The sequence below is a fragment of the Caretta caretta genome, chromosome 20, assembly GCF_965140235.1.
Source record: "Caretta caretta isolate rCarCar2 chromosome 20, rCarCar1.hap1, whole genome shotgun sequence".
In the NCBI taxonomy this organism is placed as follows: domain Eukaryota; kingdom Metazoa; phylum Chordata; order Testudines; family Cheloniidae; genus Caretta; species Caretta caretta.
This window is the reverse complement of record NC_134225.1, coordinates 4368772-4383766: the sequence shown is the minus strand read 5'-3', so window position 1 is coordinate 4383766 and position 14995 is coordinate 4368772. Positions and strand designations below refer to the sequence as shown.

The 14995-nt window shown below is 43.8% G+C and overlaps 1 protein-coding gene across 6 annotated transcripts in view; it reads left to right on the top strand.

Annotated features, from left to right (window-relative positions):
* Window positions 1-14995, top strand: part of SLC11A2 (solute carrier family 11 member 2) — a 45087-nt gene that overhangs the window by 5619 nt on the left and 24473 nt on the right. For 4 of the 6 annotated variants that reach the window (XM_048832004.2, XM_075121449.1, XM_048832007.2 and 1 more), the window contains exon 2: window positions 9958-10041. In XM_048832004.2, the coding sequence (XP_048687961.1) occupies window positions 10008-10041 (34 nt within the window). In that variant the 5' untranslated portion in view covers window positions 9958-10007. Of the gene's footprint in view, window positions 1-1330; window positions 1457-9957; window positions 10042-13868; window positions 13963-14995 lie in introns of those variants that run through there. The other 2 variants (XM_048831999.2, XM_075121448.1) reach the window with 2 other exon arrangements.

Here is a 14995-nt window from a genome sequence, read left to right as displayed (position 1 = left end):
GGAGAGATGAATAAAACTGGGACTTTTCAGCTTGGAAAAGAGACAACTAAGGGGGGATATGATAGAGGTCTATAAAATCATGACTGGTGTGGAGAAAGTAAATAAGGAAGTGTTGTTTACTCCTCATAACACAAGAACTAGTGGGTCACCAAATGAAATTAATAGACAGCAGGTTTAAAACAAACAAAAGGAAGTATTTCTTCACACAACGCACAGTCAATCTGTGGAACTCTTTGCCAGAGAATGTTGTGAAAGCCAAGACTATTAATGGTTAAAAAAGAACTAGATAAATTCATGGAGGATAGGTCCATCAATGGCTATTAGCCAGGGTGGGCAAGGATGGTGTCCCTAGGCTCGGTTTGCCAGAAGCTGGGAATGGGCAACAGGGGATGGATCACTTAATGATTACCTGTTCTGTTCATTCCCTCTGGGGCACCTGGCATTGACCACTGTTGGAAGACAGGATACTGGGGAAGATGGACCTTTGGTCTGACCCAGTATGGGCGTTCTTATGACTGGTAACAGTTAGCTGGGAGATTAACTGGCTGTGTGGCCTCATATCATAATTAAGGCTGAGAGTCTGTCACGGAAGTCACGGATTCCGTGACTTTCCAGGACCTCGGTGTCTTCTGCAGTGGTCAGTGAGGCTGGTCCAGGGGCCGCCCGGGCTACTGTGCTCCCTTTCCCCTAGCAGCATCTTAATATTATTATTTGTATTGTATTTGTTGTGAACTGGGACCCCATTGTGTTACAGGCTCTACAAACACAGAACAGTCTCATAGGGGCAGCTGCAGACTACTCTGCTGAGTGCTAAAACCTGGTGGGTTCTGATTTCACGTAGAGAGAAACAGGTATTTTTTTAAAATAGTCTCTATCTTTCTTTCTGCAATAAAAGCACAATTTGGTTAGAACAATGATGAGCAAAATCTGGAACTACAATACAATAATCCCAGCCTAGGGGCTGGGTTGCCCCTTCGCATGGGGCCCATTGGTAACTAACTTATAGTTGTGGTGTTAATAGAAGAGCTCAGAGACCCTTGCTTTTATGGCCTTTGCTCTGAACTGGAAATGGTAGATGGTATTGGCAGTATTTTAAGAAGTGATGTAACTGCCAGGGATGAGGTTAATTTAACCCCCTCAAGGGCAATTTAAGCCACTTGTTCAGGAGAAGCTGATTTTACCCATAGTCAGCTGCCTAGCTGCCTTGCTGAATCATCTTTTCCACTCCACTCCCCCTTATCTCTGGTCATCAGAATGTCTTTGTGTGTTGAAACTGCCCAGATAACAAGGGGGAATGCTATAAAGAAACTGCTTTGGGAGGGCAAAAGCTTTCACAGAGAGGAAAGAGACAGTTCTGTCGTCGGGACATTGACTCTCTCACTTGGTCAAGAAGAACTGACTAGTGAAAACTTCTAGTGATGCAGCAGTGTCGGTCACAGGACATTAGAGAGACAAGGTGGGTGAAGTAATATCTATTTTTGGACCAACTTCTGTTGGTGAGAGAGACAAGCTTACACAGAGCTCTTCTTCAGGTGGTAACTGGCACAGAAAGTTGTAGGTGCTGGGAAGTCCCAGGAGGGCTGGAGAGGGTCATGCTATGGGGGGCTAGCTGTATAATGGAGGGTGAACAGCTAACTGGATATACCAGAGGGATTCAACTGTAAACTTTTGGGGACAGGGACCAGGAATTTTCCTCCAGGGCAGATTGGAAGAGGCCCTGGAAGTTTTTCGCCTTCCTCTGTAGCATGGGGCACGGGTCACTTGCTGGAGGATTCTCTGCTCCTTGAAGTCTTTAAACCACGATTTGAGGACTTCAATAGCTCAGACAGAGGTGAGAGTCTTTTCGCAGGAGTGGGTGGGTGAGATTCCGTGGCCTGCGTTGTGCAGGAGGTCAAACTAGATGATCATAATGGTCCCTTCTGACCTTAGTATCTATGAATCTATGTTTTGGTCCTGTGTTTGGACGGGGCCTAGTACAGTGGAGTCCATGACTGGGGCTCTTAGCTGCTCCCACAGTACAAATAATGAGCTGTAAAGAAGTATAGCTGTTTCCCCCATATAAGTGTGTAATGATGCTGAAAGATGGTGGGATACCACTGTGGGTGAGCACTGTATAAATGCCCAGATAGACAGGATGACCAGTGAGCAAGTGGTTTAAAATCGGGACAGGGGATGGGGGGAATAATAGGTACTTACATAAGAAAAAGCCCCGAATATCAGGGCTGTCCCTATAAAATTGGGACATCTAGTCACCCTACAGATATGGGTAAAATAACCATATGGCCCTGCTCAGAGTTCGGAGGAGGGATCCTCCATTCTGGCTGAAGCCATCTTAAAAACCAGTAACTGCTCCAGCATCGAGAGGTCACATGGCCAGCGGAAAGCCAGGAAAGATCAAAGCCCAGCACCAACTGCAAGAGCCTCTGTAACCCTACATGCTTTTGGTATGTTACTAGACTGGGTTCCCCCTTGTCTAATATACATCCCCATCTTATGATAATGACTGGCTAGCAGTCATCAGCTATTCATGATTTCCAGTTCACTGCTGTTGGGAAGCAGAATTGCAGAACCCTAGAAATGCCAGTAAAAAGGAAGGACTCGCTGGACTGAAGTATGTAACTTGATAAGTAGTGGTTCAGGATTTGTGCAGGAGAATGGTCTGTTGTTTGCTGAAAGAGGTATTGGATGTCTAAACAAAAGAGGTACTGTATTTGCCTTGTGGACTAGAGCACCTTCAGAGGGTGTGGAGAATAATAATCCAGAGTACGACACACCCTCCAATTACCTGTTGGAACTTTTACAGTTCAAGGAGGCGTGCACACAGAAACTGTTGCTCTTCACATTCTAGAGCAAGGTAGTTGGGATAAAAAATTATCTGAAGCAGAAATGCCTGATGGAACTGTGTAACGTAGTAATCAGCCTCAAAAATGGATTCCTCCTTTTGAGGGGAGCTACAGGCTCTAAATCTTTCCTTATTCACCTGACACTGCCTTCCCTGTTGTATTGGCATTCACAGGCCTGACTATCCTTTTGATTTAATTCCAGGGAGTTGTGTGTGATCAGCATGTGGATATGTTGCATTACTGGGAATGTCATACACAAAATAAAACCCACAAATTGTTACTCTGACCCAAGAGGGCAAAAACATGGCTTTCCGCAGAGATCCACAGGACATCACTAAGAATTTGGCTGGAGGGGCTTATCTAAACAAACTCATAGATTTTTAAAGCCAGAAGAGACCATTAGATCTTTTATTCTGACCTAAAAAGAAAAGGCGTACTTGTGGTACCTTAGAGACTAACAAATTTATTTGAGCATAAGCTTTCGTGAGCTACAGCTCACTTCATCGGATGCATTGGGGGGGAGGGATAGCTCAGTGGTTTGAGCATTTGCCTGCTAAACCCAGCGTTGTGAGTTCAATCCTTGAGGGGGCCATTTAGGGATCTGGGGCAAAAATTGGGGATTGGTCCTGCTTTGAGCAGGAGATTGGACTAGATGACCTCCTGAGGTCCCTTCCAACCCTCATATTCTATGATTTATTCAGTGGATAGTCTCTAAGGTGCCACAAGTACTCCTTTTTGCGAATACAGACTAACACAGCTGGTTCTCTGAAACCTGAAAAGGAGTACTTGTGGCACCTTAGAGACTAACCAATTTATTTGAGCGTGAGCTTTCGTGAGCTCCAGCTCACTTCATCGGATCCGATGAAGTGAGCTGTAGCTCACGAAAGCTCATGCTCAAATAAATTGGTTAGTCTCTAAGGTGCCACAAGTACTCCTTTTCTTGTTGCGAATACAGACTAACACGGCTGTTACTCTGATACTCTGAAACCTGTCATTATTCTGACCTGTATCCCAGACAATAGAACTTTATCTAGTTATCTTTATATTGAGCCCTGGTATTTACTAAAATGTGCCTTTCAGAAACACATCCTATCCTGACATCAACAGGCAGAGAATTGACCACTTCCCTTAGAAGTTTATTTTAAGGTGTTTCCTTCATGTATTGCCTATTGTGGCTTGTTAGTACAGATGAATGGAAGTGGTCGAGCATCAGGTGTTGAATAGTATGTTGTAAGTGGTCAGGTTTCAGAGTAGCAGCTGTGTTAGTCTGTATCCGCAAAAAGAAAAGGAGTACTTGTGACACCTTAGAGACTAACAAATTTATTTGAGCATAAGCTTTCGTGAGCTACAGCTCACTTCATCGGATGCATGCAGTGGAAAATACAGTGGGGACATTTTATATACACAGAGAACATGAAACAATGGGTGTTACCATACACACTGTAACAAGAGTGATCAGGTAAGGTGAGCTATTACCAGCAGGAGGAAACCTTTTGTCGTGATAATCAAGGTGGGCCATTTCCAGCACTTGACAAGAAAGTCTGAGGAACAGTAGGGGAGGAAAATAAACATGGGGAAATAGTTTTACTATTACATCCACTCCCAGTCTTTATTCAAGCTTTATTTAATGGTGTCCAGTTTGTAAATTAATTCCAGTTCAGCAATCTCTCATTGGATTCTGTCTTTGAAGTTTTTTTGTTGAGGAATTGCGACTTTTAGGTCTGTAATCGTGTGACCAGAGAGATTGAAGTGTTCTCCGACTGGTTTTTGAATGTTCTAATTCTTGACATCTGATTTGTGTCCATTTATTCTTTTACGTAGAGACTGTCCGGTTTGGCCAATGTACATGGCAGAGGGGCATTGCTGGCACATGATGACATATATCACATTGGTAGATGTGCAGGTGAACGAGCCTCTGATAGTGTGGCTGATGTGATTAGTGGTTTGAGCATTGGCCTGCTTAACCCAGGGTTGTGAGTTCAATCCTTGAGGGGGCCCTTTAGGGATCAGGGGATTGGCCCTGCTTTGAGCAGGGGGTTGGACTAGATGACCTCCTGAGGTCCCTTCCAACCCTGAGATTCTGTGATTCTGTGATTAGGCCCTATGATGGTGTCCCCTGAATAGATATGTGGACACAGTCGGCAACGGGCTTTGTTGCAAGGATAGGTTCCTGGGTTAGTGTTTTTGTTGTGTGGTGTGTGGTTGCTGGTGAGTATTTGCTTCAGGTTGGAGGGCTGTCTGTAAGCAAGGACTGGCCTGTCTCTCAAGATCCGTGAGAGTGATGGGTCGTCCTTCAGGATAGGTTGTAGATCCTTGATGTTGCGCTGGAGAGGTTTTAGTTGGGAGCTGAAGGTGATGGCTAGCGGCGTTCTGTTTTCTCTGTTGGGCCTGTCCTGTAGTAGGTAACTTCTGGCTACTCTTCTGGCTATGTCAATCTGTTTCTTCACTTCAGCAGGTCGGTATTGTAGTAGTAAGAACACTTGATAGAGATCTTGTAGGTGTTTGTCTCTGTCTGAGGGGTTGGAGCAAATGCGGTTGTATCGTAGAGCTTGGCTGTAGACAATGGATCGTGTGGTATGGTCTGGATGAAAGCTGAAGGCATGTAGGTAAGTATAGTGGTCAGTAGGTTTCCAGTATAGGGTGGTGTTTATTTGAGCATCGCTTATTAGCACTGTAGTGTCCAGGAAGTGGATTTCCTGTGTGGACTGGTCCAGGCTGAGGTTGATGGTGGGATGGAAATTGTTGAAATCATGGTGGAATCCCTCAAGGGCTTCTTTTCTATGGGTCCAGATGATGATGTCATCAACGTAGCGCAAATAGAGTAGGGGCATTAGGGGACGAGAGCTGAGGAAGCGTGGTCAGTGAACAATGCTTTCAAGCTTTCATACTTAAGCATTTGCTGTCTGAACAAAGGAGGACAGGCATAGTGAATGAATGTGTCATGAGAGTTTAAACTGGGCCAGGGTTTGTAGCTTGACAGCAGAGATAGGAGGGAAATGGTTTATCTCACACCCAAAGAGAAATGTGTTTTGCAAGGAGATATTTAGGTCAGTGTCTTCCTGTAACGAATGTTTGTCATGTGATCATCTTCCCTTTTGCCTTTATTAACCTCTCTGAGGCTGGTGTTAATAGAACTTGCTGCAGAAATAAGTAATTTCCTTCTGGGGACCTTGTTTTGAGGGAAACACAATGTATTGAAGAATCCGTTCTATTAGGTTTTAGAATTAAGATTTCATCAGAATGGCTTCTAAAAATAAATCTGTAAAGCTTTAAAATTCAGAGGGAGGATGTGTGAGGATTGTGTTCTGTAAATAGGCTTCTGTAGAGCAATGGATAAAATTTTCAAAAGTTCCTAAGTCTCATTGAAAGTCAGCAAGACTTAGGCTTTTAAGTGCCTAAATTACCTTTGAAAATGGGACTTCAGAAGCACCTAAGTGACTTAGGGAGCCTAACACTTTACCCATAGTGACTACATCTACTCCACTGTAAGGTAAACTGTGCTGAAAGCTGTCTCTACTATCCTGTAGAAAATCAGTCAAGATCTCTCTCCAGCTGGTCTGGATGGTTGACCTGACCTACCTGAGCAACAGCAAGCTTTATACTCTGGTAAATCGCATCCATTGTAGTCAGTGACCCTCTCTAAGACAGAACTGTCCTGGCCAGTTTGGGATCACTTGCACATCACACAGTCGCCTGTTTAGCCTCTCTGCCCTGTTCTGGCAAATTACCATGGTATTGGAGTTTTTCAGACTGTTCTGTAGGATGCGCTTGCATTTGTTGCTGGCTTTTGTACACCAACAAAGAGAATTGTTTTGTCGGTGGTGGCTGCTTAAGATTCTAGTATAAAAATCATTTGCAGCTCTTGTTCTGAAAGAGCAGTAAAGAAGACAAGTCACATGCTCACATAACTAAGGTGGGTAAAACTTTGATCTAGCCTTGAAGATGGGTGTCCATCTAGGAGGGAACTGCTTAGGCAAACTAACAACTAAGTCTAAGGCAGAACTACTGTACTCTTGATCTAAAAGAATCTCTTTGGCATCAAATCTTGCTGATGCTATATCCAATCATTCAGTCTTGGTGGTGCTGTTGAAACTGCTGCAGACTGTGGTAGTTTCCACGTCATTGGATCAAGGTGATTATTTCACCTAACTATTTTAATTACCACAACAGCATTCATTTCTGTAACGGATGTGGGTTTCTATGGAATTCTGCTGCTTTTAAGACCACAAGAGTATATTGCACGTGTAACCCACACACCTCCTGAGTGTGGTGTTCTGTCCCATCTAGTGGCACCGAGACCGCTTAGAGAGAGATTGAGTCTGCTCTACAGCCTTAGCTACCAGGCAGTTGGCTTTAGCTCATGCGGTAGAGGCTGTGGCCGTTCAATCATGAGACAGAACCCAGCTTTATGCAAGCAAGCAGGCTGGTCAGCTGAGATGGGCTGTTCTGCCCCCCCACCTTCCACCTTCTCCTTTTATTATATTTCTCCCCCCTAAGCATTACACACTGCTACCGCAAAAGGATACACAAAGGAATGTATGACGTTGATTAATATACTTATTTGCCATCCTTTATTTACTACAATCCTGGTTCTCAGGCCTTGAGCCCAGGCTAAGAAAGCCTCCCACAGTTGCTGTCCCAACAATCAAGTTTTTATGGTTTATATCTAGCCCTTGTCCTTGGATAGAGCAATGTGTGCATTGCTTCTACAGAACAGTCAGGGTGTGCCCTGCCTGCTTCCAGGTGGAATAGCTAAACATGAACCCTTCAAGAGGCTCATGCACTAAGCTCCAGAGATCCCTGGTTTGATCCTGCCCACCGACGACCGGGGTCTGTCAGCATTACAAAACAATAGCTTTCAAACTAGGATCACCAATTGTCTGGTCCTCTTGTGCCTGCAGAGTTGGAAGAGGTGATGATCCATAGGAGGATTTTTTTTTCCACTTGCAGAGCAGGTGAAAGCTAAAGCATTGCACCAAAATATTGCAGCCTTTGTACATTGCAAATGAAATCTGAAGGGCTGTGCAAGGCACTGAAACAGGCAGTCTGAACTTCTGTAGGCCCTCATCTAAAGTGAGCAAATGTGCTTGTCAGTGACGTGAAGAGCAAACAACTAATTTGTCTAAAGTGGCGCTAGCAAATTTCATTGAGAACCGTGAGGTGCATAGAGCTCACAGAACAGTGTTTACTTTGCATTAGTCTGTTGTTCTAGAATAAACCATTTAAAATCTTGAGCATATTTGAGTAGATAAATAGTAGGGTTGCCTTTCCTGCAGAAAAGGAACGGTGACATTTCAACTGAGCAAATTGCTGTGAATGAGCTGAAGTCTGTTCTTTTACAACGTCATCTACACATTAGCTGTGCTGGTTTGTTCAGAATGGAATGTATGAACTGTAATTATGCTTTGAACACCTTAACTATGGCACAAATTCACTTAATGTTAACATCCAACTGGCATTTTCCTTGTATGCCCACATTAAGATGGAATTTAGGAAGATAACATTGCCAATATATGGCATTGTCCCAGGAGCAAAAATACCCTGTTACTATATAACAGGCTTTGAGGACATTAAGTGCTTTACATACCATGCTTAGATGTTATCGGGACTTGAATATATCATTGGGATTTTTTTTAAGTTGACATGTTAATATTTAGGGAGGATGCCAGCTTTCATCTGAAACTCTGCACCCAATTCTGGCCTCCTTCTAAATCTCCTACATTTTCATTTTTAAAAATAGGCACAGGAAGAGGTCCTGACTGGCCATTTAGTGCCATTAGAAGAGCATTCTGATGCCAGGGTGATGAACGTGATCTCAATCCTTAAACCACAGCCCCATAGCGTGGGATGTGTGGTTGCCAGTTCTACACATAAAGGAATTTCCATTCTTTCCTGCTTCCCTGTTGTGGTTTCATTGTTTGTAAGTGTCACAATTCAGGGCAACCGCTTCTGTGTTTCCCTTCTGTGATCCATCAAGTGCACGCATTCTAGGCTTCTGGGTCCTCAGCTGTCACCTCTCTGGGGTGGGTATCCAGGTCTCTCTGCCTCCTGACCAGGGTTTCTCCAGGCTGCACCATTCCCTGCCTACACTGTGACATTCCCAGTAAGCCAGACTGCCTAAAGAGGCCAGTGTCTGCTCTTTACTTTCTGTTTGAAGGCTATGAACAATGTATTGGCCAGCAGTTATGAATTACCACACAGCTCTTTATAAGTAAGCACATTGCTTCTTAAGGTAACAGCATTATAGAGAAAACATTTTAAAAAAAAACAAAACACTACATGCATGCTAATAAGCTTACCAGAGGTCACCCATCAGTCTTATGGAGCCTCTGTAGGCCAAAGTCCTTCCAGACCTTCCCGGGAAGGATTGTGGGCCCCCCTTGAACAGAAGCTCCTGTCTGTTTTCTGGATCAGAAAGAAGGCCTTGAGTCAGTTTAAACTCAGGCTATGTACCCAAAAGTGCTTTCTTTATCTGTTGGTCTCTGGAGAATCTAGTTTGAACTAGTATATGTGAGCCTTTCCAGGAGGTAGTACCCCTCTCTGAGGGGGGTTACAACCTGGTTAAGTTGCCTTAATCACCACCCACTGTTTTAAGTTCTTGTAGGAGCTGTAGTATCTCTCTTCCCCCTCCGCCCCCAACCCCCAGAGTAGAACACACAAGCCATTCATTTAAAACAGTGGACCCCAAAGATGGGGTTGAGATGTCTGTCACAAGCAGCTCTAATCTTGGAGCTGGCACCAGAATCTGCAAGAACTAATGTCCATGTTGATTAGTTTCTCTAGGTGGTCTGCTCACTCCCCCCCCCCCCCACTCCTCCCCAATTCTTGTTTTACGTTCCCAAGGGACTTGTTTTCTTTGTTCAAGCAGGCTTTTTCTAAATCAGGTCCACATGAAAACGTCTATTTCTAATATTTGGTGAAGCCCTTTTAAAGCCGGGAAAGGGCTGTATAAATTCTACGCATGCGGCTGTTGTGCTTTAATCTGTCTGTTGGAAGTTGCTAGTTCTATAGTCCATACTGTAGCCTCTCTTTTTTGTTTTTTCTCCTGGATTCATGCAGTCTCTGTTTGATGTGTTCTTGCCCTAACTATGCCTTTTTCCTTTCTTTTTTGCAGTTAATGTGACCTATTCTAAGGATTCCCCCTCCAGTCAGAGGTCTTCCACCATGGCACCTGGCAAGGAGCGGAAAATATTATATGGTAACACTCCACACTCGTGTGCATGTTAGGAACACAGGAATTTCTATACAGGATCAGACCAGTTGTCCATTTAGTTCAATACCTTGTTTCAGGCCAGTGGTTGGTACCAGGCTCCTTAGAGAAAGATACAAGAATTCCCATAATAAACAATAATAAACAATAACCTCAGGCAATTTCCATCCTTCTCCTGTGAACTGGCAAGGTTATAGATTGGAAACCACTTTAAAATGGGAGAACCAAGGCTGGGATTTTTCAAGACCCTAAGGGAAGTAGGTGGCCATATCCCACTGAAATTTCATGGGGTTTGGGTGCTTAACTCTACTAGGCTTTGGAAATCCCCGTGCAAATTCTTCCCTCTCTTAATCAGAAGGAGATTGTGACTGAATCCAGTCTTAATTGTTATTTGCATGCTACTTGCAGTAGAAAGCAACAGGTTTTGAGATTCCATGAAAAGAGTTTAACAAATCTCTAGACAGATAGGACTGTCTGTCCAAGTGGTCTGGTTACCATCTTTCCAGTTGCACCGTCTGCCACTCTCAAAGAATTACAATAGGCAAGAGGGTGCCTGGCTGTGAGCAGGGAGTTTCAGTGTATTGCATAAAATATGTTGAGAGGTTACCTGGGAAACGACAATCTTACTGCAGTGCTAAAGGGGCCCCCTGCATTGTGGATTGAATTTTGGAGGATGACTTCCTCATGCTCCCTTCCCTTGCTGTGCCACACAGAACATCATCGTCTACACTAGGGGAAACTACTTGGTTTCGACCATGGTTGTCCGCTTTGAGGGGGTTTTCTCCGTGAAGACTGTAAGAAAACAAAGTGGATTTCAGCAAATAAATGACAAAGATGGTGAAAACTCAATCAAAGCCCCCACTGTCAAAGAAGGGCAGAAATTGACATTGGTAAAACTTAGTTGGACAGGCTGAGAATTCTGTCCCTGTTTTCAGTTGCTTCAACCCTGGCAGAGAATGATTTGAAGTAGATAGGATAGGGCTGGGGCCTCTACAATCCACTTACTATTTGTATTGTGGTAGCACCTTGGACCAGGGCCCACTTGCGCTAGGCGCCAAGTGAACACGGAACAGAAAGAAAATCCCTGCCCCAGAGTATTCACAATGTAAGATTCATTTTCTTTCTCTGGTTGCCTCAGCAGAAGGAAGTAAATCATGCTTAGAATATTGTGTAGGTATATTTAATCTGCCTCAGCACAGGGGGATGGACTAGATGACCTCTTGAGGTTCCTTCCAGCCCTATGTTGGCTGCTGTAGATTGCTGTCCTCTGCGGCTAGCTCGTTCTGTGTGTCATTTCCTTCAAAAGTGGGATGGATACTAGAGCGTCAACACCATAACCTGGGTACTAGTCTAGTCAATGGAAACCAGCCTTTATAGTAGGAAATGGTCACTGTTGAGGCAGGCAGGCCTGTTCTGGCTAGTTTTGGCTTGCAGGCCAAAAAAAAAGTGCTAGTTTTGGCTTGCAGGCTGGCCTGTTCTGGCTCTCCAAGAGCAGTATGTGAAATACAATAACCAGCTCATGGAGGAGAAGAGTGGCTCAGCAGCATTCATGCTTGTATCTGTGCTCACAGAGGAAACACTCGAGACTCATTATTGGTGGCTCTCCCGGAACAGGAGCTGGGGTTCTACTGATGTTACAGCTGCTCTGTGGTCTTCAGAATCCGCTTGCTTAAAAACCTAGATGGCTTTAACTTTAGTCCTGTCAGCATTGCCTGTGAACCAGTTAGTGAAAGCAGTGGATAAAAGAGGAGAAACCAGACAGTAACTTTAAATCGGTTTCAGAGTAGCAGCCGTGTTAGTCTGTATTCGCAAAAAGAAAAGGAGGACTTGTGGCACCTTAGAGACTAACCAATTTATTTTAGCATAAGCTTTCGTGAGCTACAGCTCACTTCATCGGATGCATTCATACCATTTAAATCCTGCTTCCTTAGTCTAATTAGAGTAACATTGATCTGGGTTTTGTGCAGTATTTGCTTTGGATAGTGACAGTATCACAGTTGGGTGCAATTCACTTTTAACCTTGAGTGTCCCAAAATGCTTCTGGTATTGCGGCTCCCTGCCTAGGACTTCCACACAGCCAGCATGCTCTTTGTATGCTGTACAGCTTTGATTCAATCACTTGGAATCCAGCAGTCTGCCAGCAGTTATCCCAACCAGTTTTGTCTTTACCAAACTTGGTTAATGTTAGGAGGTGATCACAGCACACCCCTAGTCCCGAAATTCCCTAGACCCATGTGCTCTGCAGCCTCCACCCCTGTTCAAAGGAATAAGATCTGTTTGCTCTTTTAATGAGACAAAACACACCAGTTTGCCCCATTAACTGGAGTTGACATTCACTTTAGTACAGTGCTTTTCAACCTGTGGTCCGCGGACCCCTGGAGGTCTGCAGACTGTCTAAGATTTCCAAAGGGGTCTGCATCTCCATTCAAAATTTAAGGGTCCGCAAATGAAAAAAGGTTGAAAACCACTGCTGTAGTACAAACACAGTGATATTGGTTTAGATTAATAGTAAAACAAGTTTATTAACAAAAGAAGATAGGATTTGAAGTGAGCTCAAGTATAAGATAAAGTTAGAAATGGTTACAAGCAAATAAAAGTGAAAACACGCACCTAAAAGTCTAAAACTTAATCTAGCAAGTTTTGATTCAAGGCTTTGTTCAAAATGGCCTTTCTCACCCATAGTTTTCCAGCAAGATGGTGACTGACCCTCTCCTCAGTCAGGTTTCAGAGTAGCAGCCGCGTTAGTCTGTATCCGCAAAAAGAAAAGGAGGACTTGTGGCACCTTAGAGACTAACAAATTTATTTGAGCATAAGCTTTCATGAGCTACAGCTCACTTTTGCTAGTCTCTAAGGTGCCACAAATACTCCTTTTCTTTCTCCTCAGTCAGGATCTCTTCCAGAGGCCTAAAGGTGCTGGTGCCTTTTTCTGCTTAGCTGAAAGAGAACTTGGGGTTCTCTGCCCCTTTCTTTTATAGTCTATTGAATCTTTGAAGTGTATTCTTCTGAAGTAAAGTTTCACTAAGCTCTGAGGAAGGTGACATGGAGTTTGGTAGAGCATGGAGCTTCCTTCACCTTCTTCCCTCCCCACTGTGTTTGCTAATGTGTGGATTGTTCTACTTCCTGCCATCTCCTCCCCTGCTGTCCTGATGATCCTGTTTACTACTTATGTATATATTGAGGTAAACACATTCCTTTGTTTCGGATTGTTCTCTTTGGCAACTTCTGCCCAAGCAGGGCTGTCTAGTTTTGAACATGTGCATCGTATGGGGGAATTCATAACTTTCCATATAATGTTGCTATGTATATTTCACAATATTATTGACCAGGGAATTATTAGTTTTTAAATGATACCTCACAAGGCATATTTTGTACAAAGATTGTTACAGTACTTTGTAGGGAGTTACTAAAGGGGTTCTTTGGGTCACTCACAGGTAGAACTAAGACTTCTGCTGGCCTGTTTTGGTATGATTTACACCTTTGAGATTAGCTGTTCCAGATGGATGAAAATTGTGGCTGAAGCCAGTTCTCAGGCTGTCACTTTCCAGCACCATTAAGCAACAGATTGACTGTTCATATAACTTCCTTAGTTTGGTTGAACTGGCTGAGCAAGATATTGTGCAACCAAAGCCACTAGGAAAAGAGACAAACAGGTGCTGTTGCTTTAAATCTATTATATAAACAGATCTGCTGGCAGGCCGGTCAGGTATTTAGGAGGCGGGGAAATTAGGAGGAACAACCAGCTTCAGTTTGCTTTGATGATGCAACTGGAAACTGTGTAAGAGCCCAAACCTTGCTTGTACTTCTCTGGTTATAAATGGTTACTTTTGCCTTTAGCAAAGGAGGCAGGACTAATTTGGATGCTGCTTTTCCTCCTCTGAAACAAAAGCATGCCAGGAGGTGGTAGCCAGAGTGAGTATAACATGGGGGCTGAAATCGGCTTTTTATTCTGGGCCGGTGCTGGGAGGAGTGGAATGGAGTTAAAAGACTTGATGTGAAAGTTGTTGGGAGTTGTAATTCTGTCACTGGACTGACCCTGTTTACCTGACTTACAGCCTAAAATTACATACTGTCCAGAGAATTCAGCCGGACTGGGTGTCTGCTGTGTGCTCTCTTTCAGATCCTGGGAGTTGGGAAAATGTTCTTCTAGTCTCCTTTAAAAAGAAAAGGTGTACTTGTGGCACCTCAGAGGCTAACAGATTTATTTGAGCATAAGCTTTTGTGAGCTACAGCTCACTTCATCAGTTGCATGAAGTGAGCTGTAGCTCACGAAAGCTTATGCTCAAATAAATTGGTTAGTCTCTAAGGTGCCACAAGTACTCCTTTTCTTTTTGCAAATACAGACTAACACGGCTACTACTCTGAAACTAGTCTCCTTTAATGTCTCTTACTCTTTGCTTCCAAAGATCTAGCAAAATGTGTATTGTGCCTTCCTGAGGCTGAATTCAGTTCATTAACAGCATCTTCTAGGGGCTTAAACTGAACTTCCAGGCATGCGGCAAAAGATGGTAGGGTTTTTGGACAGGGCTAAGGTTTGTTGAATGAAGGGTGTGGGGAATGCCTGTAGATGTTGGCCCACCTGAGTTGCACTTTCAGCAAAATCCCAGCAGCAGTGAAGTAGTAATTTCATTTATTCTATTGGTAATGATTTGGTAATGAGAGTTTAGGCAGGCATCTTAATATTTGAAATAAAAAATAAACTAAAAAATAAATTTGTCTCGCTCGCATGTGAACACGAGAGCTGGAGAGTGTCAAGTGGAGAACCCAGTCTCATTGCAATAGCTTCTTTTTGTGGATTTGCTGCTCCACACGTTTCATTCCTCCACATGTTTGAAAAAAAACCTGAAACCCCCAACCAACCAATCCTGGCAAGGGAAGGCAGAGGGGCTAGAACACTCGCTTTTTGCTTCACCTATGGCACTTGCTAGGAATGTGGCCGGTTTAA